Raw genomic sequence first — 27368 nt, 5'->3', positions numbered from 1 at the left:
AATTACTTTATTAAGTATACAATATGACGAAAGGCATTATTTTAAGTTTTAGAGGTTTTATGCAATATTCGAAACTTAAAGCTTTGAACTAATTAATTTGAATTTAAACTATTTCCTTGAAGCAATTTTTTTTTATTTTTTATATTTTTTGCATATTATTTTTGGTATTTTGAGATTAATTCAAGAAACAAAAGCCAAACTTTTGTCGTTCTCATCCTTTGTTTATTCTCCTTTGCCTTATTTAGCTTTATTAATTATACAACAAGTGGCTGACACAACTCTCCAGTGCTTATCAGTCGGGCATCTAGGCAGCTTGTTAGCCAAAGTTAAGTTAAGACAATGGCAAATTTATTTGATTGCTTGCAAGCAAGCGAACTAACTAACTACCCACCCTGACTGGCTGGCAAGCAACAAAGTAAGCAGCAAGCCAATTACTCAATTCGACTGCAAACAATTGCAGTTTAAAGTTGAAGTTTGAAATGCATTTGTTGCTGTTGTTATTGGCGCTGCCAACGCCCCAGTGTTGGTTGGTCCCCCGCCCAAGTCTAAGTCGGAGGTTCAGCTACTGCGCGCCACTCAAATTACCAGGCAAGACTAATTTTGATTGTATATACACATACATATACAGACAGACACTCACACATACATCTCACGTGCAGACAAGCGCTGCAGAGTTTGTTGTCGTCACCGTCGCGTCGCGTTCGTTTCTTAAGTCATTCGTTTTGCCTGACACTAAACTGTTGCACTAAAGTGTTTGCTGTTGCTTTTAGCCGCTGGTGGTGGTGCTGTTGCTGTTGCTGTTTGCCGCTTGTCGATTGCTGCCTACGAGTTTGTTTTACTTATGCAGCTGGGTCAGGTTGCAGATTCGAAAGTGGGTCAATTTATTACTGCAATGCATTTTTATTTAGACCATTTTCCGTTTTGGGATTGCTTCAAAATTAATTAACTGTAGTTTTCATTTTCATGTGGGCGTGCGGCGGTTTGTTTTTTGTTTGTCGGCTGTCAATTTGACTACAAATTTAATCAATAGCTTTTGCCGAAGGTCACGTTACCTGGAACCGCCAGCAGCAGCTGCAGCCGCAGCACCAGCCAATGTGGGTTAAATGTTATGCCGCTGATGATGCACCAGCGCCGTCAATTGCATAAGCCACGTTAACAGCCCGCCGGGGAGCAGCAGCAGAAACAGCAAAACTAACATGGCCAATAATAAGTCAATGCAACTGAAAATTGGTAAAGTTACAGTGCAGGTCATAAATACTCGTACTCAAGCCATTAGGGAAGACATTTGTGCTGGTTGCTGCCGCTTAAATCGCAATCGCATTCAGTTTTTGGCTAATATCTTCGAGTTGGGCTTTATGTGTGAGAAAACGCAAGCAGTGAGACGATTGCACTCCCATTCGAAGCGGTTATTGAGCGTCTTTTTTTATGGCCCGCTTGCCCAAATCAAACAATGCGACAACAACAATAAATTGCCATTGTGGGAGTTGTCTTAACTTTGTGGATTACAGAATACGATCTTAGGTTGGATTAATTTAAATAAACAATAAAATAAAAAAATTAAATAGACCACGCACCATCCGTATGCGCCAAGCTAATGGGGCGAGCTGATCTTGAAATGGATAAGTGGTCGCTGAAATCAAATATTGTTAAATATCACTGATATCGATCCTTAATCCTTAAAAGGAGATGGTCATTTTGACTACTTCCTCCTTCTTGCACTGCAACACTTGCAGTGAGTCACAGCCTGTGACCGCCGAACTGAATAGACGTGCCTAGTCGTGATTTCTTGTTAATAATAGAAAGTGATAAATTATAGCAGTGCAACGAAACAAATAAAATACTTTAATAAACAAAAGCTTAACATTGTTAATTGATTGATGATACTGTGGACTCCGAAGTATAAGGATTCGTCTGGAATTACTGGATTTGAGTTTTTGCAAACCACGTGACCTTCCTTAACATCATTGGAGTTGACACTGTGCGTTATATTTTCAACAAATAAAGACAGCGCAATCCGCCAGAACGGTCTGAGCAAATTTTATTTGCTTGCAATTTGTCGGTGGCGCCATCTAGTCCTCATATTTTAACATAACCTCTTAACATTTTTTAATGTTCACTTATTTAACAGTGCTCACTTCCCCTCTTCTTAACATTATCCAAGACACAACCCGTTGGATTTTAGGATTTCAGTCTTTGCTAAATGCTGTTATGCGGACAATTTGAATTTTCAATAATCGACGATAAATACTAAATAAATGTTTGAGACTTTTAATTTGGCGCGCTATATAAAAGTTGACGATTATGTGAAGTATCAAATCAGAACGGGTTGAAAATTAATAAGATATTATTGCAATAAATTCGAAGCGTCTAGTTTCTTAAAGGGGGAATAAGTAGATGATGATAGATGATAAGTGCGTATATTTTATGCCAAGAGTTCATTCAATATTCATAAAACAAACTACGATTGACAAAAACTTGGTAGTTTCCATACCACTGAATCTTAAATTTGAATTTCAGGCGGGCCACACTGTGGAAATCACTTCTTTTTTTTGCAAAATCATAGTGATATATCAAATAGAATGTTGTTCAACACTGTTATTGGGCGGCATATTTGAAATGAGGTAATATTGAAAATATATATTTCGTATAAGATTTTCGATATAAATTGATGAAATGAATGGATGAATGACATGAAATTCATCGAATAGTCAAATGTTTAAACAATTAAAACAGCAAACTCATCAGATATCAAAAACAGTTTTTATTGGAAATGTTGATTTATAAACAAATAAATACGTTGACTTTATTGTAAACACAGTGGCGCTCAGTTGTCCCGCTCTCCAAACACTCACACACACACACACACACACACACACACACACGATACGCCTGAAAATAAACGAATAAAAAGAGAAAACCGCCATGTTTGATCATTTTTGTTTTATCAGAAATATTTATTATCCATGCTTATCTATGCTCATCCGCCCGTTGGTTGCTACGGTAATCTGCAAATTTGTGTGTTCTGTTGTTCTTTGTTGCTTTGTCAACTTGGTACACCTAACCTCTCATAGGCTATGTCTGACCAACTTAAAATGCACAGACAAAGCCTAGTAGAGGCTAGATTTATAAGGACAATTAACTACAGTTACAATGACGTCAGTTTTGTCTGCTGATAAAATGCAGGAGCCGTCGGCAAAATTAAGCTGCTTTCTTCGCGTTTCATTTGCGTTTGGCGTTCGAATTTTAATTTATTAATCTTGTTGCTGGCGTACGTACCGTGATATAAAAAAATTCACGGACCGACAAGCGCTCATTTCACTTGCAAGCCCCAGCTACTTTCACTTTTCGCGTTTTCGACCAGCAAACAAAAATTTCATACTTCCAAATCGAACAGCAATTTGCGAATGACTGAGCAGAGCGAGAGGAGAGCGAGCGAAAGACTATGCTAGGCGACTAATCGTTAATGTACATACATATGTGTATATGTTTTTGTGTGTGTGGAGCCGTTAGCTTTGTATGAGTGCATTTTAAAGTTCAAGTTCAAAGCTACTCCCGTTGATTGCGTCGCATTAGAATTCATGCCCCCCACACACCCACTGTTTGATCATAGTCGCTTTCTATTTTCGTGCGCTCGTGGCTCTCTTTGTTGGGGCTCTCTCGTGTCGCTGTGCGCTCACCTTGACTGCGCTGCTCGCGTCATAGACGAAACTAATGCTAGTTTCTCTCGGCTACTATAAAAAGTTTTTGTTGCCGTTGGTTGTTGTAGCAAAAGTAATCCATGTCAGTAGAACGCGAACCACTTTCGATTTTTTTTCTCAGCGACGCGCACGATTTGGCTACTTTGCTTTTTCAGCTATTTTGCATGTTATCAATGTTTTTTATTCTTTATGAGTTTTTTTTATCTTTATCACTTGTGTTTTTTTTTTTGGGGCGTCGCCTTATTTCAGTTGCAGTTTAATTTCTGAGCTACTACGATCTTGACACTCGCACTGTTTTAGATTTAATAAACTCGGCTACGAAGCGAGTTTAAGCTTTTATACTCTTCAGCCAGCGTCGACGTCGCGTTGCAGAAAAAACTTTTTATTCTGCATGGGAGTGTATGTATGTATGCATATGTATATGTGTGTGGTTTGAGTGTGTGCGTGATCTGCTGCTTTCGTATGCTTCGTTTTCGTTTTATTATAACTGCGGAATGAACATTTTGCATCTTTCGATCGTCGTTTATATTGGCAATGGCAATGGCGCTGGCTCTGCCGCGTCGCTGTCGCTGGCCGTTTTTTGTTGCCTGCTGTGCTGCTTCTCCTTTTTTTTGGCCAATTTCTTTGCTTCTTTTTGGGCGACACACGCACACACACTTGTATACGCAAGTTGTCGCCCCAAGTCTCCACTGCCAGACGTGCCGCTCTCTTGCTTGCTCGCTCTCGCGCTAGAGTCTGGCTTTAGCTGTTGTCTGCCTTTTTGCTGAGCGCGCAAATTAAGCTCGAGTCATTAAACCGGTGGTCAACAGCATCTGAAACTTTACGCAAATGCAGTGCATGCCAGGAATAAACAAATCTGTTGTTGGTTTGCTGTTCTTTATTATTTTTTCTTTTTTTGCTTTTGATCAGTTTTGGAGCTCTCAAGTTATTGACCGACTTTGTTGTAACCCGAGTGCCCTAAAGCTGTAAGCCTGTAAATGTTTATGCTTGAATGGGGTTACGATATTTTAGTTCAACCATAATTAATCTCATTATTTTTGTCAACTGATTGTATTACAATACTGCAAAATGATAAAGCGTGTGTGCTCTCTCTCGCTCTCCTTCCACACATGCAATATGTACAGTTGTATATCAGTTGCTTGTTCAATTTGAATGCAATGAACTCAAAAACGACTTTGCGCTGGCTGTTGTTTGTTTAAAAATAAAATAAAATTTGCAAAATGAAACGAAAATAAATACAAATAAAAGGAATGCTTTGTTCAACCTGCGTAAAGTTAAGTCTCCCCGCTCGCCGTCAGTTGTTGACGCTTCAATTGGGGCGTGCAAATTGCAAAGCCACAAAACCCCAAATTGCAGCAGAGAACATCAATTTTGGTTAAAGAGTTTTGTGTTTGTATTGAGTTCATTGGCTTTACACACACACACACACGCACACACAAACATAAAAACATTTTACAAGCGTGTGTTTATTATATAGAAGTTTATTTATCAGTCAGAAATATTTGCAAGTATTTAGCTAACAAATTGCAGTCAATGACATTGCCTCGCTCACACACAAACACACACATGCATATTGAAATTTTTTAGCAACGGATGTACAGTATGCGTGGGCTGCTGCTGCTCTGAGGGGGGTGTGGGGAGAGAGGGTGGCAAGGGGGTGCGCGCGAACGACAACAGGTCACGCAAGCGTGCTAAAAGTTTATTCATCTTTTGCCCAAAATGCGCAGCAGCCTTAAGAATCAACGCAAAAATCGATGAAGTGCAGATAGAAGAGGGAAACGAGAGAGAGAGAGAGAGAGAGAGCGCGCGCTTGGAGCGCACACTTGTGCAAAAGCTCCATACACAATAACAACAACAACAACAACTAGTATACAAAATCAAGCTTTTTTGGGGTTCTGGCTTGTCAAGTTAACAATGTGGGCAGCGCATGACGAAGATGAAGCAGCAGGAGGACAGGAGGAAATAACAGCAACAGCTAAAATAACAACAACAACCACAGCAGCAACAATCGACTGCCAGCAAAATTGTTTAATTATAAATTGTAGAAAAGAAAAACATTCGAATTGAACAAATGCGTGCAAGCGAGACAGCGATTGGCAGAGAGTGCCAAATGGAGATAAGTTTTTGTTGAAGGACACACACGGTCTTTAAAAGTGAGTAATGCACTAGAGGTTGTTGACTCCTGTCGCTGGCAGTTGCTTTTGTTGTTGTTGTTGATCTTTTTCTTGTTGTTGTTTTTGCCTTACTTATTTTATATTATTTTTTTCGCCTTTTGCACTGTGCGCTGCATGTGTGTGTGAGTGATATTGTGTGTGCTGAATCTTTTGTTATGCGTTTTTATTTTTCGGTGATGTCGTTGTTTGAATACTGCTGCTACATACATACATATAATAAAAATATATGTATAATATAATCTATATGTTGCCTTCTCGCTCGCACGCGCAGTTCCCGTCGACTTGCATTTTAGAATGTGTTGCACTTGCTGCTGCTGCGCTGCTTGCGGCAGCGGTTTCGCCGGCGAGACACCCACTAGACTGGGCCGGTCTTCTTCATCAAATGTTTTCAGGAGATTTATTTCCAAATCTTTGTTTCAATTCAATTTCGAGTTGTTGCTGCTGTTGCGGAGGCGGCTCCGAATAGGAATTATCTAGCATTTTGTTTGCTAGTTGCTCTTTCGCCAACTCGATTTCAAAGTCTCTCACTTTTCCCCGTAGGAGAACCATTAGTTCTCTGATATGACAATAATATATTAATAATTATAACTGCAGGAAAAAATGCAACTTATAGTACGCATTTTTTTCCGTTTGACAAATTTGTAAACGTTATCGATAAAGTAACGCACAACTCAAAGTTCGGAGAAAAAAGTGGGTATATTTTAAAAGAGATAAATACGTGGATATAACTTATGTAGATTGTTTTTATGGTCTTGAAAGTGTCTACTTAACGTTAGGGTTTAATTTAATGCAGTTCAACAATTAATTAGAAGCGTAACTTTAAGCTAATGTTATCGATCGATCGTTTGATATTTAAATTGAAAACATTGCCATGGCAACTGTTTCGGCAACTTTACAACTGTATTAAAGAAATATTAGTAAATTTAAAGGACTCTTCGCCACGCTAGCCAATGGACAGCAATTGAATGTCATTCGTAGAGAGTTTATAATGCAGTACTTTCAATTGGCTCACCATCTAGTGATGGTCGAGGTAATCATTGACCAAATGACACCACCAGCCACCCCCATCCCAAAAAGAATTCGCGTGCATTTTCTGCTGTCTCGTGCAACAAGCAGTAGCAGCAACATGTGCCCAGCTGCGGGTGCTAAATGTTGCAACTGCAACTGAGTCACAAGCATGCCTCGCATTTTGCTGCGACTGCGGTTTTGCGGTTTATGTTGACACCAAGCAGACGCCACAACTAAAAGTAAAGTGAGCTCTCGCACAATTGGACCAATACAATGATTTTAAAACTGAATGCACCTTAGCTGGCCTTCACTGTATGCAGCTTGCAACCTCCAGATGTGCGCAATATGGTGCATTAATTCTCAGCTCCTGCCGGACGACGCTAAACCAGGGACAATATTGTTGTTCTTGTTTCTGTTATTATTGTTGCCCGTTGTTAATCGTCTTGACAAGCAGCCACAGCGTGCGTGCCTGCTCCCAAGGCCAGTACCATATTTTACCACACTGTAACCCGTCGGCAACTTCCGTCAGCCTCGCCAACACCTCCCACCTCCTCTTGCTCATCACACCACCGCCGCCGCCGCCGCCTTCTTCTGATGCTTCTCCTTTTCCAATGCGTCATCTGGCTGGGAACGCATTTTAGCTGGCGCTGCGTTTCATGAAACTGGCGTTGCATTTTTTTCGCCTTGACGACGTACATAATTCGCCATTGTCATTGTCGCGCCACCAACACCCCCGCCAGCTAACACATGCAACACGACAGCCGCCCACACAGACAGCAGCAGCCTTACACAAAAGCTGTTTCGAGTTGTTGTATCGAAATTCATTTCATTATCTTTATGAATTTGATCGACTCATTCTGATTCATTTAAACCCAAGGACCACCGCCACACTCACACTCGCACTCAGAGCTATGTATAGTGTCTTCATGTCATTAATAACAAAGTTCAATTTACCAAGAATCAATAAAAGATTAAAATAATTTTAAATGATTTTCTGAAATCCCAGTATGCCTAGATTTATTTATCATTGCAGCGTCTGTGTAAATATGGAAGATGAAATACATTTGTAAGTAATTGTTTAAACAGCTCTTAATGCCTAATAATCCTGCGCAGCTTTATCTCTCTAACCCTAGTGTGTCTATTGCTTTGCTTTTTTATACTTAAGCTAAAACCATTGGCTTATAAGCTGAATGGCCTAACAAATCGATGCTTAAACTATACGCCCATAACTTATTTAAAGCACGACTACCTAACGCCCGTATCCAGGCGCAGACTGCAGCAAATAAGGCGCAAGACGCTAATACTGGACATGGATGAAACGCTCATATCATCGGTAATCAAATCAAGAAGGTATTGGCAAGCCCATAGACCATCTAGGCGTATAAGATACGAGCAGATTATACAGAGACTGCCCTGGGATTATTGCTTTCCACTGCACAGAAGCAATGCCATGGTCTATGTCTATAAACGACCCTATGTGGATTTTTTCCTTGAAACCGTAGCCAAATGGTATAATCTAGTGGTATTTACCGCAGCCACGGAGGGTTATGCATCAAAGGTGTTGGACTACTTGGATGCTGGGCGTAATATCTTAAATAGACGACTCTTTAGACAGCATTGCATTGAGGTCTGCGGTATACGCGCCAAGTATGTGAGTCTGGTTGAGGAGGATTTGAGCAATGTAGTCTTGTTGGATAATTGCTGCATGGCGAATAGCTTCAATGTGGGCAATGCTTTGTATATAAAGTCCTTTCGGCGAGGCAATCAGGACAATCAATTGCTCTGCATGCTGCCCTTTTTGGATGCCTTGCGGTTTACCAAGGATGTGCGTTCAGTGCTGGGGCGCAGTAGGCGCTTTGATAATTTGACATTGGACTTGGCTGCAGCCAAGAAGAAGTACCTAACAGGTAGAAATAAAACGACCATCAAATGATTAATAAAGTTGGGAAAATGCAAGTTAATAGAAACCTTTATTTAAGCAAGCTTTTGTCTGGTTTCTTAACCACAGTTAGTCAGCGTAGCAAGCGCTGCTTAGTCACTGACGACAAGCCAGTGAATCACTAGCAACAATGAATGCCACAAGGTTACGGCTATCAGTCAGTTGGGCTATTAGAGCTCTCCACTTTATCAGCGCTGGCATTGAGAAATGCAGCCCCGTGCCTAGTTGTAGTATCCTTACCTATAGATTTCACATATTGAATGGGCGAGAAATTGAAACCGGCTGGCTAAATGTTTTTCTTGCTAATCCCCTTTGTCCAGGACTGGGAACTGGGTGCGGCAATTAAGTCACCAACACCAACCGCAACCACACACAAGCATCAAGAGCTCAGCCAGTCAGTCAGCCAGCCAGCCATTCAAGCGGAGGGGCGCGCGTATTTCCAGCGAAGATCATTATTGTCTCGCCGCGGCCCCAAATAAAACTAAAAAGAAAATAAAACTAAGAAGCAGCAACGAGGCAAACAAGTTAATGAACCCGTTGCCGGCGCGGATCCTTGAACTGGAGTTGTCCAACTAGTTTGGGCCTCAGCACGGGCACGGCCATGGCCAGCAGCAGCACCAGCAGCAGCAGAAGTAGTAGTTGAAGAAGAAGAAGCAAGAACAACAACAACAACAACAGCAGCAGCAGCAACTCAAACTGCTGTAGAACCAGAACCAAATCTGTGGCCTGAATTCTCTGGAAATGATCGAAATTTCATTTCATTGCGATGGCGGCCAAAACTACACTGCAAAAAATTATGCATTAACAAAAAGTTGCAAACCTAAGAAATACATATGTCTACAGTTTGAGCTCAATCACTTGACAGGTCGTTACTCATTTTGCTTATACTCTTGATTTTGTTGCAGTGTAAACATTGAGTTCAACAGCATTCCGGCCCAGTCTTCGGTCTGGTCCAGCGCCGCCTGCGCCCCACCGCTGTCTGGCATATTGGCTCCACAGCCAGTTTCTAGCCGCACATAGCTTTGTTTTTGTGTCTTAACTTAGACGGCGGCTGCGACTGCGCGCTGTTAACTTTCCATTATCCTTGACGTCCGAGTCAATGCCCCCGGCTCGCATTACACAATTGCGGGCCAGGAAGGCTGTAGTGCATCTCGAGTTTGCCGCTGGCCGGGCCAACTCAAGTTACACAGAACTCCAGTGGCCTACTTCCACTTGAATGGTACAGATGGGCAGGGGTAATGTTAAAACAAAGGCTGGCAGGCAACCCCAACACGATGTCGATCCTGTGGCCAGCGCAGAAAGACAAAGAAACTCATTTTTGTCGCATGCAAAAATTAATACAAAACAAATTCACACACACACACATGCATAATCGTAATGTGCTTGTGTCTGTGTGTGTGTGCATTTGTATAATTTTATTTTTATAACTGACCTCGAACTTTTGTGCAATGTGATTGAACTGCTGCCACAGCTACTGCGATATCTGTAAGCTCTGCCCTCACTCACCCTCTTCCCCTCCCTCCCTCTATCATTCTCTCTCTTTCACTCTCCCACTCTCTATGCATTTGCATGCAGACTGCATACGGCGCTCTGACGGAAAGCGGGGCTAGCGATAATGTCGCGGCTGAGCTTGAAGCCTTGTTTCGGATCTCTAGATGCGTTTGCGTACGCGCTGACAAACAATATGGAAATTTTTAGAGGGGGAAGGGCACGGCACAAATGGGAATGCGCATGGTATAAATGCTAAATTTTTGATGAGATGTTGTGCGTGTGTTTGAGTGCCTGTAATATCAGAGGGGGGTGTAGTGAGGTGAAGAGCGTGAATTGGTGGTCAATATACTAGTAGTTGCAGTCGGGACGAGGACAACGTGAAATGCATAATAAATACGCGCCCTTGCGAGGGGGTTTGGACAAATAAAATGCGTGCTGCGTCGACTGAATTGCACTTTCAATGATTTAAAACAAAAAAAAAGGGAAAAAGTGGAGAAAACAGAAGCGAGCGTAAGCGATAATCAAACACACACACACACACGTACTTAATACATATTCAAGTATGTGTGTATGTATGGGTATAAGGGAGTACTGTGGGAAGCTTATTGCGTTGCGTTCTGATAGCTCTCAATATGCATACATTGATGTACTAAAAACATACTCTGTATTCATACAAAAAGTATCACGAAAGTAGGCAGATAACCACGCCCCTGCTGACAACAGAGCATTCTTTAAACAGTATTTCGCTGCTGTGCAAATAAAATACACACACACTCACACCACACATTTGAGCGTCTATAAAAAAAACATAACAGATAAAAAGTAGAAAGCAGAGGCGGAGACAAACAAACTTAGAGATTTGCTCTCTCCCACCCGCGTCTCCCTATCACTTTGGGACGTGAGCCACTGACCAACAGCAACAACAGCGATCACAAATAATGTTTAGCTGACGTCATTTGTCCTTGAATTCACAAAATTCAATGCACTTGGCAGCAGCGGCGACGACAGCGACAAAAAAAAGAACGCCAAGAAAAAAATATAAAAAAGATAAAGTTTTGGAGCCGGAGAGAGACAAGCATAGAGAGAGCGCGAGTTGTGAGAGTGAAAGCTTCAGAGCGCAGAATCAGCTTAAGAAGAAGTAAGAATGAGTGATGGACACTATGAAATTGGCAACCGTGACTAGCAGGATTAACATAAATATTGATTTACTTAGAATGCAAAATTAAAAATATTATTAAGTAATTTCAAATAATAATTAATTGCTAAAAATAATAATACAATATCATAGCAACTTTTTCTTTCAGTGATCCAACCCATTACACAAACCTGGCCAATATCAAAACCCTGGTTTGCAAGCCCCGAAGAAAATTTTCAAGTGCGCCAAATATGTTCTTATGTATATATTTCAAAATGTTTTTGAACAATGAATTAAAGCCTATTTTTCTAGGTAATACTCTGTACAATTTATTAAATTAAATTTAGGCGTTGTTGATTTTTATTTACAGTGACTTAATTCAACGTGCTTATTTCGCGTCTCTCTCACACCAATGAGAACGTCATATTACTGCACTACTCACACGCCATTGTTGTGGATAATACCTGCTAGTGTCAGTATATACTGTATTTATTGTTGGTGAAAACGAGCGTTATCCAACACTTTATCAAGCACCCTATTTAATTGTTTATTTTTGTTAATGTACTCTGAAAAAATCGTCAGGCAAGCAAAAGTGCGTAGGTAACAGAGCAGGTAAGCATTGCGCCAGCTAATTGATAAGCAACAGCATTGTTCTAAATACAGTGCTCCCATTTTGTGCAAGCCTGTGCATGAATGTGCTTGTCAGGTTTTTTTTTAACTTGAGCACCCAGCACTCGTCACAAGTCATTTTGCCAGCGGGCTATCAGCGTTTTATCTTGTTTTGGCCTTTGCCCCTAGGTCGATCAGGCGAACATGCAAATAAATACTTAAGCATACTGCGTGTAAATGTATTTTGCATAGCTCTACATACCGCTAAACGTATGTTTACGCGAGTATCGCGTTTGCATGTGTGTGTGTGAGAGTAGAGTATGCATCATTAAGTTGCCAAAATAGAGTCTGTAATCAGCACGTTTATTTAATAAGAGCTTATGCTGGTCATAGTCGTATCATTAACTTGATATGCTAATCTCTTTGCACACACACAACTACACGTGCAGTTATTTATCTTTGATATCTCCTATCTGCAAGTTGGCTGCCAGTTTCGTAATTAACAATTCATTTTTTATATGCCCCCAATAACATCAGCTATAGATACAGCTACAGATATTCGGACGTTAATTCATAACAACGTAGATCAGCAAATATGGGCCAGACGCTCTCGGAGCCGGTGACCGCCAAGGAGTCGTCATATTGCCAAAATCAAATGTACCGCGTGGGCAGCAGCTGCATGCAGGGATGGCGCATCAACATGGAGGACTCACACACACATATACTCTCGCTGCCGGACGACCCGACAGCGGCTTTCTTTGCCGTCTATGATGGCCACGGTGGCGCTACGGTTGCCCAATACGCCGGCAAGCATTTACACAAATTCGTACTGAAGAGACCCGAATACAATGAGAATGATATCGAAATGGCGCTCAAGCAGGTGAGTAATGCTGACTAATTTCATATATAGAAGTGTTTCAATAATTATAAAATTACAGGGTTTCTTGGACATCGATTACGAAATGCTGCACAAGGAGGCATGGGGCGAGCAGATGGCTGGTTCTACAGCCGTTGTGGTCTTGGTTAAGGATAGCAAACTTTATTGCGCAAATGCGGGCGACTCGCGCGCTATTGCCTGTGTGAATGGTGAGCTGGAGGTGTTGTCTATGGATCACAAGCCAAACAACGAATCAGAGTCCAAACGCATTATCGAAGGCGGCGGCTGGGTGGAGTTCAATCGTGTTAACGGCAATCTTGCACTTTCACGTGCGCTAGGTGATTTCGTATTTAAGCGTAGCAACAAAAAGCCGGAAGAGCAAATAGTCACAGGTGAGTGTGCAACAACAGTTCTTTGTTGACCAACAAGCAATTGTATGCGCTTTCACTCTCTCTCTCTCTCAATCTGTGTGCAGCCTACCCGGATGTGGAGACGCGTGAAATAATGAAGGACTGGGAATTTATTTTACTGGCATGTGATGGCATTTGGGATGTGATGAGCAATGCGGAAGTCTTGACGTTCTGTCGCACACGTATTGGTCTCGGCATGCAGCCGGAGGAAATCTGCGAAGAACTGATGAATCATTGCCTAGCACCAGATTGTCAAATGGGCGGTCTGGGCGGTGACAACATGACTGTTGTCTTAGTCTGTCTGTTGCACGATAAGCCTTACTCTGAGCTGGTGGCACGTTGTGCGAGTAGCAGTACGCCGAAACCCGCAGATACAAAAACGCCCGAAGTGGATGCAACAGCAGTCAACAACTCAACGGAACCAAAAAACGACGATTGCGATATGGAGCCCGATCCTGTCGAGACGCCTTAGAGCCTAAGTCTAAACTTTAGTCACCGGCGAGCGAGCAAAGTGTTCCACAAAGCAATCTGGCTTCAAATCCGCTGCTGGCAGCAAAATTTTCAAGCGCGCCTTACCAATGCCCTTATGGCCAAATATTTTCGTTATGTGTACTTACACGTGCGCCAAAAACACTTCCTGTTCCACAAAACCCTTCAATTGTTTCTATATGTTCTTGTCCAACAATCCACTATTCTACTTTATAAAAAATTTTGGTTTTCATTGTGATGTTTTTTGGCAAAGCAAACAAAAATTGTATTACTTGTTTAGTATTTATGTATGTGTAACTATATTATCCTATACGCTATAGAATTTGAGTCTTGGGTATTGGTCCTACAAATGTTAACAAGGCAACGGAGTTGAGCAAATAAATTTAAATATAGTGTTTTGTTGAGCCCATAAGATCGTTGTAATTCCATTAAGTACTCGATTTAACGTGGGCCTTAACTATTGTAGTCATATTAGAGGCCTTTTTACATCGCAATAATTAATGATAATAATATGAGATTTTGAAAATACACACACATGAGCAAAAACCCAAAATTTTATAGAAATTGTATTTTTTATTGGTTTGGGTTGTTGTGCCGACATCATTAATATAGCAACTAGAATAAATAAAGAGATTGTAAAGCTTCAAACTTTGATGCTCCAATGACCTTTGGAACCAACTACTTCCACTGTTGACCTTTCCCCACTAAAAATTTAAGTCGCATGCACGTTTGTTCTGGTTTTTCTTTTTATTTGATTTTCTCGTATATATGATACATACAATAAAATAAAATATGCATTTATGATTTGTTTTTGTTTTTTTTTTTCAGCTTTTTTATTTTTTGTAGTTGTCTGACGTCAATAACTGGTTTTATTTTCCTTTATTTATTAGTTGTATTTCATTTTTTGTTTTAAGTTTTAGCTCGTAAGTTTAATTGTTTATAACGCTGACATTTATTCATAAAGATGAGCTTAGATTTCACTCTTAACTACTGTAGGTATTTGTTTTTCTTTTGTTGTTGTTGCTGTTGTTGGTTGCTCAGTGTATGGTTTGTTATATTTATGTTTTACAATATGATTTCTTTATCGCATAGAAATATTGTTTAGTTTTAGTTTAGATTTTAACCATATATGCATTTTCATAAACCATTTACTTTACAAATATCAATTATGGTACAGTGTTAATCTTATCTTGATATTATTACATGGATTGTATTTTAAATTCATTTATATTTGTTTGTAGTTATTAGGTTTAACAGACATGTTCATTTTATTTTAGTGATAACAATGTGCGTAAGCTTATTTATGCAAGTAAATTGAAAAGAAAAACCAAAAAAGAAAATCAAAAATAATATTAATAATAAACACTTCATATACACATCATCGGCTTATCAGCGAAAACAAGTAAAGTAACTTATTTAACGCCCTTCACAAGGCGCGCAAAACAATTAAATATCAAGAAAGTGTTTGTGGGGGGTGGGGATAGTGTGGGTGTGTGTGTTTGTGTGGGTGTTACTAACTATGAATTATTAATGGCAGTGCCAAGAAGAATGAAAGCAAAAAGCAATAGGCAATATATATTGGCTATATTCACAGACAATCTTAACTACAGTAGGTGTGGTGGCGCTTATCAATTATCATATTTAAGCTATATATTTTATACAATATCTATCTGGGGGAGGGGGACAACACTTAAGAACTTGCATCTAAAAGTGTTTGTCTATTATATAAAGCAACTGTTTGTGTCTGTCTGTCTGTGAATATTTCCAATTTCACATATATAAATATATATACATTTACATATATATATATATTTATAGGGGCATGTATTTAGTTGTATGTACAATTAATTGAAACATTTCGTGGCAGTGCCAAAAGAAGTTAGAATTGAGAAGAAAGCGACAAGCTTGTGAAAGGCATTTTGTGTCTGCCAATAATAATAATAATTATAATAAATAATATACATAATAATAATGTCTTCAAAGCTATTCTGTACTGACTCTCTGCACAACAATTTGAAACAAAGTCGAAAATAAAAAATAATAATTTAGAGCTCTGTCTGGTTTCGAGTTGGTGGTGTGTATATAGCTAGGGATTGTATTATTATCAATAATATTATTATTTCTATTATAATCTGTAGTTATTGGTTTTGTTTTTTGTTTTAACAAGGTGTCAAAGATGTCATTGTCAGTGTCATAAGCGCTGCTTAAATATACAAAATAAATAACTTAAGAACTGAGGTTTTACAATAACAATTGAATTAATTTATTATCAATTAATTAATCCATTTCTTTTCATTTGCTGTATTTGTTTGTTTGTCTTAAAATTATTCAACATCAACAATGTTTTCTTTTTGTATAATCCATATTATCATTCGCATAATCCATCATTATCATTATCATATCATACCTATCATATCATCATATCCATTAGATTATTTTCGTTTCGCTAACACTAAACTCTCTTCTATAAGATGCATAAGGTGCGCGCTGGGCGGAGGTCTGACCTTGCCTGTTCCAAGGGGGCTGCTTAATATCACACATCAGCGTGTCTTTGCGTTTGCTATGATCGCTGTCCAGTCCGCCCCCTCCAACAAGAGGCAGCTGTCCCAGTCTGCGCTTACGATCCTAACTTCACCGATATCTCATCAACATTACTTAAAGCAGTCGCAAGTCGGCCGCACTAACGGGTTTTCATTTCTTTGCTTTTGAACTGTACATTGGCCGACGGGGTGTGAGCACAAAAATCATTTGAGAACTTTGAAAACAATGTATGTACGTGTATGAGTGAGGAAGGGGGATTAAGGATAGTGGTGTGGGAATCAGGATATAGGTATACTATAAACTATGCATTATTTTAAGTTATAACTGAGTGTGTATAATTTGTGTTTGTGTGTGTGTGTGTGTGTGAGTACATGGCACACCACTAAGCAAGGCCAAACAGCAGCTGCCCCAATTCCTCAACTCTAGCTTAAGAATAAGCTTTTCAGCATATTCTTACTAGAGCTAATACTGGTGACAAGCTCTCTAACTAACATAACAGAAAATATTAATGATATTTCTCAATATATTTATGTATATACTTTGTTTATATATAGTAATTAACTGATCTTAGGCTTACTCAACAGACCACGACCTTGACTCAGTGGGGTGCAACAACTGCACAGTGTTTAGTGTATGTTTTAGTTTTTGTATAGGCACTTAGCATATTCGATTGTTTTCATAGAAACAAATTAGAATTACATTAAATAATTAATTATACACATAATAATATATATATACATATATATATATAAGTATAGATTTTGTAGGTATATATGTTTGTTTTAATTTGTATGTTAATGTTTTGTTTTGTTTGTTTGGAAGTCTTGCATAGTTAGAGCATAAAACGATAATGGACCGATATCTAACATTTTTCATTTGGTATAATATGCAACAGTTGAGCGAGCTGCTGTTGCTTTAAAGAGTAGGAGAGAATAACGCTACTGTGACTCTAGCCCCTGGCTAAATTGTTCGCTACTGGGAGATTTTTGTATAATAAATCGTATATATATATATACATATATACATATTAAAAAAAAAAATAAGAAAAAACAAAAACAATACATTCTTTCAACATTGCGTTCATTTCTTTTGGTCTTGGAAGTGAAAGGGCGGAGACGTTTGTTCTCGGAAAATGTTTTAAATGTTTTAAACAAAAACCTCAATTGTTAGTCATCAATTGTGTGTTGCTTATCGCCTATATATAGGTGTACATATATATATGTATATATAGATATCTAAGCTTATCACTTAACGTAGCTTGAAGTTTATGTACTATATCGTATATGCGCTTAGTCTCTAGCGATTATCAATTATTTCTGTCGCCAATTTAATTTATTTCTTAAATTTACTTTACTCCTTATACTTGATTCACCTTTTAATATGAAACAAAATTTTGCTCTTGTGCGTAAAAAAAAAAAGATTTAGCTTGAAGCATCCAACAACTAATTTAATTTAAATAAAATATAAAAGAAAACTTTTCAACTTTTTTTCCTTATGTTTGTTTTTGCTGGGACAACCAAAGAGCGAAACCAAATGTGAGCATAAAAGGTATTTTAGTATGTATATATAATATATATAATTTTTAAATGCCTATTTGTGTTGTCCTAAACCTTAGAGTTTCATTGTGTGTGTGTGTCTGTCTGTCTTAGTTTTATGGCACCTTTTGTTTAATTTAAGTGTCAGTGTATCTGTGTGTGTGTTTTTGTATATGTATATACAGAAATATTTGTATTTTGTGTGGCGAGTTTCATATGGGGGACACTTTAAGATTAGTTTAGTTGTTCTTGTTGTTGTTGTTTACACGTAATAAAATTTAAGTTATTTTAGCAATGCATTACTAGAGTTTGTTGTTGTCGTTTGTTGAAATATGTGAAACCATCAAACTGAGAAAATTGCCTTTATGTAGAAGAAATGCAATTTTAAAATGTATGCAAGTTTTTTCATAGATATACATATAAGTATAAGATTAAAATTAATATATGACGTGAGGTGGGGTGTGTAGAAGGAATTAGTTTAGTTGTGCCAGTCCATATATGTGAGTGTGTGTGTGTTTGTTTGTTTCTGTGTAAAGGATCCCTTATGACATGAACTAAGTACAAGAATCCCCAATGCTAAATAAAAGAATACTTATATTAATAATAATAAACAAAAAAGAATTCAATGGTCGTTCGTCTATAAATTATAATCATATAAACAAGTTAAAACGTATGGGACTAGCGTATATAGCCAGCGTATATGACATCACTCTATATGTATGTATATAAGTATATGTGTTTATATAAGGGCTATATACTCTCATGTGTGTGAGTGTGTATAAGGTCTACATTTGTTTTGGCTAAAAGCAAACTGAAATTTGTTTAAATGACGAATAAACAAAACTAAGCATGAGTCAGGGCACTCATGTTTTTTCATCATCATCAATAATCAATGAGTAATCGAACAAATAATTCTATTGTTTTGTTGTCGTTATGCAGTTTTGCAACTTAGCTAACTACAAGCGAACATTAGATTAAGTCGTAATCGTAAATATAATCTAAGCATATATACTATGCATCTTTCTGATTTCTTCTCTCTCTCTCTCTTCTTGTGTTCTTTTTTCTGTACTTATGCGGTATACATTTGCTTAATTTTTCTTGCGCTAGTCTAAGATATATGTATGTCTGTATACCCCTTCAAGCTAAGGTAAAAATGTAGATTAACATTAACCGATTATACATTTAGATAAATATATATGTATACATATATGTAAAGTTTTTCGTGTGTGTCTGTGTGTGTGAAAGAAAGTTGGCGATTGAATAAATATTGAAAGAATTGTATACATTAAAGTTATGCACCATATTTCCTTTGCCTACAATATAATAATATATTATGATAACTGGTCCAAGTTGTTTGCCTTCCTATTGTTGGTAGCAGCATTCACAACTGCAAGTGTCAAACAAAAAAAGGTAAAAATCAATAAATAAATATTATATACACAGCACTCACCTTACATATGCCTCCTTGGTTAGCTTGTTAGATAGCTATAGCGCTTATAGATAAATCTAACAAAAAATAAACGGCTCTTGCTAGTATTTACATATGGAATTTATGTACAGTTGGGGGTATAACGATGCGCTCCTTGCAGAATGCATTAGGCGAAGCTTTTTCACATGTGTCGCGTATGGGGCGACTTCTTTTGCTTCTAGGAGTTGTTATTATTGTTGGACCTTGACTTGCGGCCACCCTGATTACCATGCTCGACATTAGCTCCATAATGTGACTGTTGTTGTTGTTGTTGTTGTTGTTGCTGGTGGTGATGATGATGATGATGGTGCTGCTGCTGCTGCTGTGACGAGGGTTTCTCTTTGCTTTGGTGACGCAGGCTGCCGGCATTTGGTGCTGCATTGGTACGTGATTCACGTTGATTCGTGTCTATGGATGTAATGCAAAAATAAGTAAAACAAATTGTAAGCACAACATTTAAAACGTGCTAGCTTATCTTCTACTTACCTCTATCCTTGATGCTAGCTGGCGTAGCACCAGCTACCTGAGTGGAGTTCATGGTCTGTGTGCCGCTGGCAGATTTACTCGTTTGGGTTGTTGAGCCCGTGGCGGGCGCTGCCCGCTTGTCAGTCAGTGCGATTTTATCGGTTGCCGTCGTATGCGCGGTGGGATCACCGAAGACTAGCTCCAGCTTATGGTTGCCCGTGGGCGACATCGCACCATCTTTGCTCTCTGAGGATGTTCGATGGTGCTGTGCCACCTGAGCATAGCTCAACTTACTGGCCGTTGCGGCCGCAATATTCTCCGTGGACACCGAATTCGATGATGTGGACGTGCCCACACTTTTGTGCTTGCTAGCATCTTTGGGCTCTTTTTTGAGATGTGGCGTGACAAACTGCTGCTGCTGCAATGGCTTCTTATGCTGTCCAAGGTTCAGTTCGTTTAGACCGCTGCTTAGGGCCACTGTGCTGCAGGCGCCAGCGCCCGAGTTTGGCAAATGGCCGGCAACAGCGGGTGGCATAGCGCCAACGCCACCAGCACCAGCACGCATATAGTCATGGGAAACATGCTGCTGCTGCTGCTGTTGATGAGTGCCGAAGCCTTCGGCTAGGCGTTGTTGCTGCTGCTTGCCGCTGTGCACTGGATGCAGTTCATCCTCAGTCTTGATTGATTTATCCAGCTGATGTGCAGCATGCGTCGTAGCTGCGTCCTCACCAACTGCTATCGTCGCTGCAATGCTTTGCTTGTTGCTGCTATTGATATTTGGTGTTATACACTTTATCACATGGATCGGGTTACTGTTACTGTTGCTGTTACTAGAGCTCTGCTTAGTAAAGTTTTTAGTGTTGCTGCCAGAAGGACCCGCCCTCTCCTCTGCTGGCACCATGACCATCACAGCAGGTGTGGGACTAATTGTCATATTTCGCTGCTGTTGTTGTTGTTGTTGTTGATATTGTTGTGGCAAATGCTGCTGTTGTGGCTGTGGCTGCGACTGTGTGCTGTACTTTTGTCCAGCAGGTGCATCTTTGCGAGCAGCTTTGCCCTTGCCAGTACGTACCACGTCCGATAGTCGATTTTCGGCCCAGTTGCCACTTGTTGGAGCGACAGTTGAGCCCGTTGTTGAGGTGTTGCTGTTGACGGAGGAACTGTGTGCAGTGCTCTCGGCTTGCAGATGATTTATCGAACGCGTTGTCTGCTCGTCGCTGCTGTCGGCATGCGTCTGCTGATGCGTCTGTTGCGCCTGACTTTGATTGGCTGCCGCCTGTTTGTGCGACAAGGCGACTGCGGTGGAGCAGCCGTGGGAACTGTGCATGGAAGCATGATGCGTATGTGCAATAGCCGAGGTGGTCCGGCAGTGGCGGAAAAGCGGCTGCTTGCCAAATCAAATTGTGGTGGCTGAGTAGGCGCCGCCGGCTGTTGCTGCTGTTGTTGTTGTTGCTGCTGCAGCTGCTGGTGCGAGTTGTGACTCTGATATCCCATTCCACCACCACTACCGCCATGATGCATGCCACGTTCGTTTCTTTCGTTGCGGCCAGGCTCGCCACCGCTACTATTGCTGCCCATGCTGCTGGACATGTTGCTGTTGCTGTTATTGCCAGTGACGTTGCCGTTTCCAGAGTTGTTGCCAGTGGCAGTTTGGTTGCCACCACCGCTGCTGTTGCCCACATTGCTGCCAATGGAATTGTGATGATGATGATTGTGATAGTGATGAGTGGAGCTCTGCTGGGCAGCGGGCATGTGATGCTGCTGGTGCTGCTGTTGTTGCTGAGCTGGCAACGAGCTCTGATTGTGGCTGTGGTGATGATGATGCTGCGACATAGACCCATGCTGTTGCGCATGATAATGCGGATTGTAATTATTGCCCTTGTAATTGCCACGATGTTGCTGCGGCGGCGCATCATGTGTGCTGTAATGGTTCTCGCGATGCGTAGAGGATTGCACATTGCTGCTGGACGAAGCCGAAGACGATGAGAGTATCTGTTGTTGCGTTGAGCCGCCGTAGATCTGCAAATAATAAGATATTAACAAATAAACAAAGCATGCAAGTCGTAATTACAATTACGTTCACACGTGGTCCGCCTGGTGAGTAGTTAAGGGGTGTGCCCTCCTCATCACGTCGCCGACGACGCGGTCTTGTTGACCAGTGCATAGGCTGCGACTGCGACTGCTCCTTGCCGGCCATGGCGTTGGACAACGGGCTGGACGTCATATTGCTGCGATTCGCCTGGATATTGTGTGTGGCTGTGGCTGGCGGCTGTTGCTCCACAGCCACAGAATCAGTGGGGGCTGTGGGCTCTTGCAACTCCACAGCTTGTGTATGCACAACCATATGATGATGCTGCTGCTGCTGATTGGGCTGCGGCAGCGCTTGCGTGCTGCTGACATTGACATACGTGGGATGCGGCGTGGTGGCGGCGCTTGAGGAAGGCATTGAATAGTGAGTCTGCTGCTGCTGTTGCGGCTGCTGCTGCGGTGCTTGATGGTGGCTAATCGTGGGCACCTGCGTGCTATAGTGATGATGGCTGCCATAGCTCTTGTCCAGATTCTTTTGCATGCCACCTGACAAGTAAAGTAATTGCATTAGTATGCACATATGTTCAAGAGCAGAAGTTACCTTTCCAATTACCTTTGACCGCATAGCGCGTGTTGTTAGCAGCATTAACCGTAACCATTTGCTGTTGCTGCTGCTGCGGCATCTGTTGGCTGTTGTTCTGCTGCTGTTGCAGCTGTTGGTGTTGCTGCTGTGGCTGTTGTTGTTGAAGCTGCTGCGGCAGTTGCGCCTGCGGCTGTTGCGTTGGATCTACAATAGTGGCGGGTATGACGCTGACGCCACGCAATGGCGTCGCCATGATTATGTTGCTGCCCTGTATATGAGCCTGTGGTTGTTGTTGCTGCTGCTGCTGTACAGTGCGTGGCGGTTTGCTGCGCGGCTCACCGCGTGGACCAGCGCCAGTAATATTGGGATTGCCACGATGATTGCTGTTGTAGCGTCCACCGCCACCTTGCGGCTTATTGGTGGTCACAATTTGTGCGGTGGGTGGTGGTGCTGTGGTATAATTGGCAGCCACAGCCTGCGGTGCCAGCCCATTGTGGGCAAATATGTTACCAATCTCATAAAAGTTTTGGCCATGGGCACCTGCAGCGGCCCCCACTTGTGTGGCCTGCCAGGGCAAGTAGAACGGCTGCTGTTGCAATGGCTGCAATTTCAAATTAGAGTTTAATACGAGCAACAAAGAGTTCAATTTATTTTAGACTTACGATCAACACCTGACCATTGTAGGAGACTGGAGCTGGTGCTAGAGCCGCCCCGTTGGCGGCGTATACGTAACGCTGTTGAGGATTATAGTTGACCGCTGCAGCGGCAACAGCAGCGGCAGGTACTGAGTTTGGATCATACACTGCGGCAGTTGGCGGTGAATTAATACGATAGCCGTTCTTCATATTTGATCCGGTTGGCATTCTATTGATGAAGGATTTTGGCTTGATACGCGCCATTATTGGTTTGCCTTGAAACTCTTTGACCTCCTCACGCAAATAAGTGAAGGCCTTTTGTGCATCCTCATCCGTCTCGAAGGTAATGTACCACGATTTGTTGGCCACAAATTCACAGGCAATGGGTAGCGGGCAGTTGTCGCTGCTAAATAGCGCCTGCGTTAGGAAGACACAATATTATTAGTAATCAGGCAGACAAGAAGCAACTGCAACAGCATATGGATAACAACCACACACACAAATAAACATATGAATATATGCATACTTTATCTAGCTTAAAGCTGAATATATAAATATGATCTATGCATGGGCCTGTATTTCTCATATTTTGTTGCTTTACTTAATTCGCATACCTTGACATCATCCAGTGGAGTGTTGTCGGATATTTCACGCAGGATGATGATGCAACGCTTGTGGTTCGGTCGCACATGCAATCCCTCCTCATCGACCTGCACATTTGGCGATTCGCGTAGCACCTCGGTAATCAAATTGATGTCCTTGGTTAGCTTTTTAACAAGATTAAAATTGGCCACTGTCTTTATGAGCACATATTGATCGCCATCCATTTGGGAGACCAGATAAGTATCGGTTGCCAAATTCTCTCTGCAAAACAGTACATCAAGTAATTAGTAATGAAATTTATATTATTAAGCAATGATTAGTTTACCTGGAAAAATAGTAATCAAGCTGTGTGGCCAGCATCTGCTTGAGCTTGTCCAGAGGCATACCACATTCGTCGGCCGGCAGCTGATGCTGCTGCTGTTGCACGAGCTCTGGCTGCTGCTGCTGCTGTTCAAGGGCAATTAAATTCGTATTATTAACACCAGGTACAAGCGCCTCTGTAGTGTAGCAGACAATTTGGCCATCCTGAGTCTGAGCTATAGCTCCATTCATGATGGCGTATTCGGTATTGTCTATTGTGGTTGTCTGAATGCTTTCGCCAGTGGACGGCAGCGGCATCGGCTGCGGTGCCGGATGCCCGTACTGCATATGTGCCTGTCCCGGATGGGTATGTGTATGGGGGTGTGGATGCGCTTGCAGATGCACTGCACCTGTCTGTATGGCAGTTGGCGTTTGCTGCTGTTGTTGTTGGGCGGCGGCAACTGCCACAGCGTGAGCGTGCGATGCGTGAGTATGTGAATGCGTTAGTAACTGCTGCTGTTGTTGATGTTGAAGCTGTTGGGCTTGTTGATGCTGTTGCTGTGCCGCCTGCTGTTGCTGCTGCTGTGTGGCTGCGGGCTGGGCAGTGGTTTGTGGTGGAGGGGCTGCTGCTGTTGTTGCTCCGGCGGCGGCTGCTGCTGCGGTGATCAATGGTATATGGGCTGCTGCTGGTGGAGCTGCTATTTGTGTTGCGGGGCCAAATATATTGGTTGCTAACATTGCCGTTTCGACAGGAACATTTGTGTAGACGGGCGGCTGAAGCTTGAGTGTATCTGCATTCATTAAAACATAACCTCCTGAGCCTGTCGGTAGAAAATACAAAATAAATTAGAAACTGCTATGACTAATTATAAATTTATAATTATATAGTTTATGCAATCTTTATGCTTCCTAGTGTTCCATTAATCACATTTATGGCTGCATATACATAACGCACACACACACACACTCACTAGGCCTTTGTAATTGGAAGAGCTGAGGCTCCAGCGAATTCCATGGGAATTGTATTGCTGGCTAGACACTCTTCCTATAGATTTCTTATATTGCACAAACAAATAAATGCACAGTCGCCCCCAGCTAATTTGATCTTAAACATAACCACAAAACGCTTGCTTGGGGAGTGGATGAAGGAGATTGGCATCGAAGAGAAAGGGGAGTTAAACTGATGCAGCAAAATTAAAAAAAAAAAACCAAAAAAACTTTGCGATTTGGCCTCACCTTAAAGTAAATGCAGCATACAATATGTGTTCTTATGTATTCGTGAGTAGTATATATATTATTATGTACTTATGTCCGAATGTGAAAGTGCGGGGGCATTGTTTGGCATTTGTATTCGTAAGTAGTTATTTTGTATGTACAAATGTGTGCATGAGTGTATATAGATTTGTGCCCCGCATATATTTCTGTTTGATTTTGATGATTAAAAATTGAAATTGCTACTAACCTAGGTGGTAATATTCCATGGTAACGTATGTTGGGGAATTGTCAAGAATTCCACTAACACACACACACACACACCAAGACAACTCGGCGCTCTTCCTTCACTACTCCTCTTTCAAATCGAGCACCCCACAGCCCCAACAAAACTTGCACAAACGACAAACACACACACACGCGCGCCTCACTCACTCACACACACATGCATCAATTACAGTCTTGCACTCGCTCACATACACACACGCACGCACGCACACACACACACGTGCTGCCTCGTTGCGGCGGCGGCTGCTGCTGCTGCTTGTGCTACTGACACCCAGTTGAGACTTTTATTTGGAAATTTGGATTTTCACTTGAAACGAGTCAATATCAATGTACATATGTCTATATGTGACTGTTTTGCAGATATTTGATTGTACTGCGAATAGCACACACAAGCTGCAACGCCTCCTTTGCTTTTAATATTTATCTGCTGCTGCTGCTACTGCTGGCCACTACTGACTGTCACTATGTATCTTCTCATTTCTCATCTCGGCTCGTGCCACATTTGCAACAAAACTTCCAACGTTTCGTTGTAGTTGTCGTCTATTTTGCCCGTTTCTGTGGCTGTGGCTTCAATGACTTAATTTTTGTTCTCATTTAGTTTTCTTTTCCGTGGCTATTTTCGCTTTTCTTCTATGCCTAGGTTTCCTTTTGTTTCTTTTTTGCACACACAAATATACGCAGAAATAAAATTGAAATTGGCCCGTGCAGCGAAACCAGCGATTGATTTTTTTTCTTTTTGCTTCTTATTGTTGTTTTCTCACGACCAAACTTGCTTTGCCACACCCGCAGAAATTGCGCTAACGCAATGCTTTAATTGTTGCAACCGTTTTAAATAATATTATTAGTTGTTTTCGACAACGATTCGTCACGCGAAATTTTTTTACAAAGCCAAAAAAATTTGACGTCTCATCGTTATAGAAAAACTTTCGCCCGTTCCTTTTATCAATCGTTTCGATAGCCTGTGAACCATTTGCGCACGGTTGCATTGAGATTGGGGCGCAAAACTTACACAAAAAAAAAGACCAAGCCAGCAGGCCACTGATGCTATTCCAACAACATTGCAAGAGCACGCGCACGTTTTTTGAATATTGAATGACAATGTAAACGGTTTCCCATTTAATAAGTTTTATACATGTTGATTCAACTTGACAGAGAGTACCACTAAATTTCGTGGCGCTGCACTGCCTTGGAACGTCGGAAACGAAACCTGAGAACCTAATATTTTTCTGCTAATTAAACAAAATGCAAACGCAGGGCGTTTGTTTAAATCTTCCAACAAGTAATGGCACAACACACAATTCATCACAAACACTTTAAAATGTACTCACCCCGCAGAGAAATGTATGCATATATGCTCAGATTACTAATTCAGCAATTATATATTTTGCAGCAGCACTATTGATACGCCGTCGAAATGTAAATTGAAAACCACTTGTTATGTGTTCTGCTGGCGATTGCGATTGCCGTTGAAACACCAAGCGTTCCCCAAGTACACGTATACAGATATTAACGTTAGTTAAGAAATTAGCAAAATTCACAAATTATAGTGCTTTTACAATTAAAAATCAAAATGATTTGTGGATTACGTACTAAAATTACTATTTTCTGCTGTCATCAAAATCACACTGAGTGTTATTGTGGTGGTCCGTCGATGCGCCGATACGCTCACCGATTGGTATTATCGATATGAGAAATAATCAAGAATATTGAAACGAATTTCCTTGGGCAATTTCTGTTCAATGTTTAATCCTTTGTTTTCTAATTTTTATTTAATGTTTATTCATGTTGGAATTCTGTTTTGTTTATTTTGTACTTCATAATCGATATTACTCAAAAAATTTTAAAGTTATTCTGCAAGATAATTGTATAACAAGCAAAAG

The 27368-nt window shown here is 40.9% G+C and overlaps 3 protein-coding genes and 1 long non-coding RNA gene across 6 annotated transcripts; 2 read left to right on the top strand and 2 right to left on the bottom strand.

The window, feature by feature from the left end:
- Positions 1-7902: 7902 nt before the first annotated feature.
- On the top strand, positions 7903-8831 carry LOC108601170 (CTD nuclear envelope phosphatase 1). 2 transcript variants are annotated; one of them, XM_017989103.1, is made up of 2 exons: positions 7903-7946; positions 7994-8831. In XM_017989103.1, exons 1-2 carry the CDS (start codon positions 7927-7929, stop codon positions 8811-8813), a joined length of 840 nt encoding a protein of 279 aa, XP_017844592.1. In that variant the 5' UTR covers positions 7903-7926; the 3' UTR covers positions 8814-8831. The 2 variants fall into 2 exon arrangements, with proteins under 2 accessions (XP_017844592.1, XP_017844593.1); XM_017989104.1 differs by having other exon boundaries at positions 7910-7946; positions 8014-8831.
- Positions 8832-8833: 2 nt separating this feature from the next.
- On the bottom strand, positions 8834-10084 carry LOC108601171. Its single transcript, XR_001915216.2, has 2 exons — positions 9661-10084; positions 8834-9603 (listed from the first exon to the last, which is right to left on the bottom strand). It is a non-coding gene; the product is annotated as an uncharacterized LOC108601171 (long non-coding RNA).
- A 1871-nt stretch (positions 10085-11955) lies between these two features.
- LOC108600745 (probable protein phosphatase 2C T23F11.1) lies at positions 11956-15146 on the top strand. 2 transcript variants are annotated; one of them, XM_017988493.2, is made up of 4 exons: positions 11956-12057; positions 12592-12934; positions 12993-13323; positions 13407-15146. In XM_017988493.2, the coding sequence occupies exons 2-4, from the start codon at positions 12650-12652 to the stop codon at positions 13811-13813; spliced, it is 1023 nt and encodes a 340-aa protein (XP_017843982.2). In that variant the 5' UTR covers positions 11956-12057; positions 12592-12649; the 3' UTR covers positions 13814-15146. The 2 variants fall into 2 exon arrangements, with proteins under 2 accessions (XP_017843982.2, XP_033149543.1); XM_033293652.1 differs by lacking the exon at positions 11956-12057 and adding an exon at positions 12225-12324.
- Positions 15147-19180: 4034 nt separating this feature from the next.
- LOC108600389 (la-related protein Larp4B) lies at positions 19181-25678 on the bottom strand. Its single transcript, XM_033293651.1, is given in 11 exon segments — positions 19181-19293; positions 19357-19782; positions 19861-21202; positions 21204-21230; positions 21232-21858; positions 21917-22413; positions 22481-23051; positions 23113-23502; positions 23700-23949; positions 24014-24809; positions 25451-25678. Coding segments are annotated over 10 exon segments (4749 nt in total). The 5' UTR covers positions 25470-25678; the 3' UTR covers positions 19181-19293; positions 19357-19552.
- Between the last annotated feature and the right edge of the window lie 1690 nt (positions 25679-27368).

Source organism: Drosophila busckii, chromosome 3L (assembly GCF_011750605.1).
Source record: "Drosophila busckii strain San Diego stock center, stock number 13000-0081.31 chromosome 3L, ASM1175060v1, whole genome shotgun sequence".
Classification (NCBI taxonomy): Eukaryota; Metazoa; Arthropoda; class Insecta; order Diptera; family Drosophilidae; genus Drosophila; species Drosophila busckii.
This window is presented reverse-complemented; position numbering and strand designations above follow the sequence as displayed.

What these genes read in the sequence shown, in the direction of transcription:
- LOC108601170 (XM_017989103.1), top strand. Translation starts at nt 7,927, where the DNA reads ATGGAAGATGAAATACATTT. An exon ending in ATGGAAGATGAAATACATTT is followed by an intron (nt 7,947 to 7,993) that starts GTAAGTAATTGT and finishes AATCCTGCGCAG; the next exon opens with CTTTATCTCTCTAACCCTAG.
- LOC108600745 (XM_017988493.2), top strand. Translation starts at nt 12,650, where the DNA reads ATGGGCCAGACGCTCTCGGAGCCGGTGACCGCCAAGGAGTCGTCATAT. An exon ending in TCGAAATGGCGCTCAAGCAG is followed by an intron (nt 12,935 to 12,992) that starts GTGAGTAATGCT and finishes ATAAAATTACAG; the next exon opens with GGTTTCTTGGACATCGATTA. An exon ending in GGAAGAGCAAATAGTCACAG is followed by an intron (nt 13,324 to 13,406) that starts GTGAGTGTGCAA and finishes ATCTGTGTGCAG; the next exon opens with CCTACCCGGATGTGGAGACG.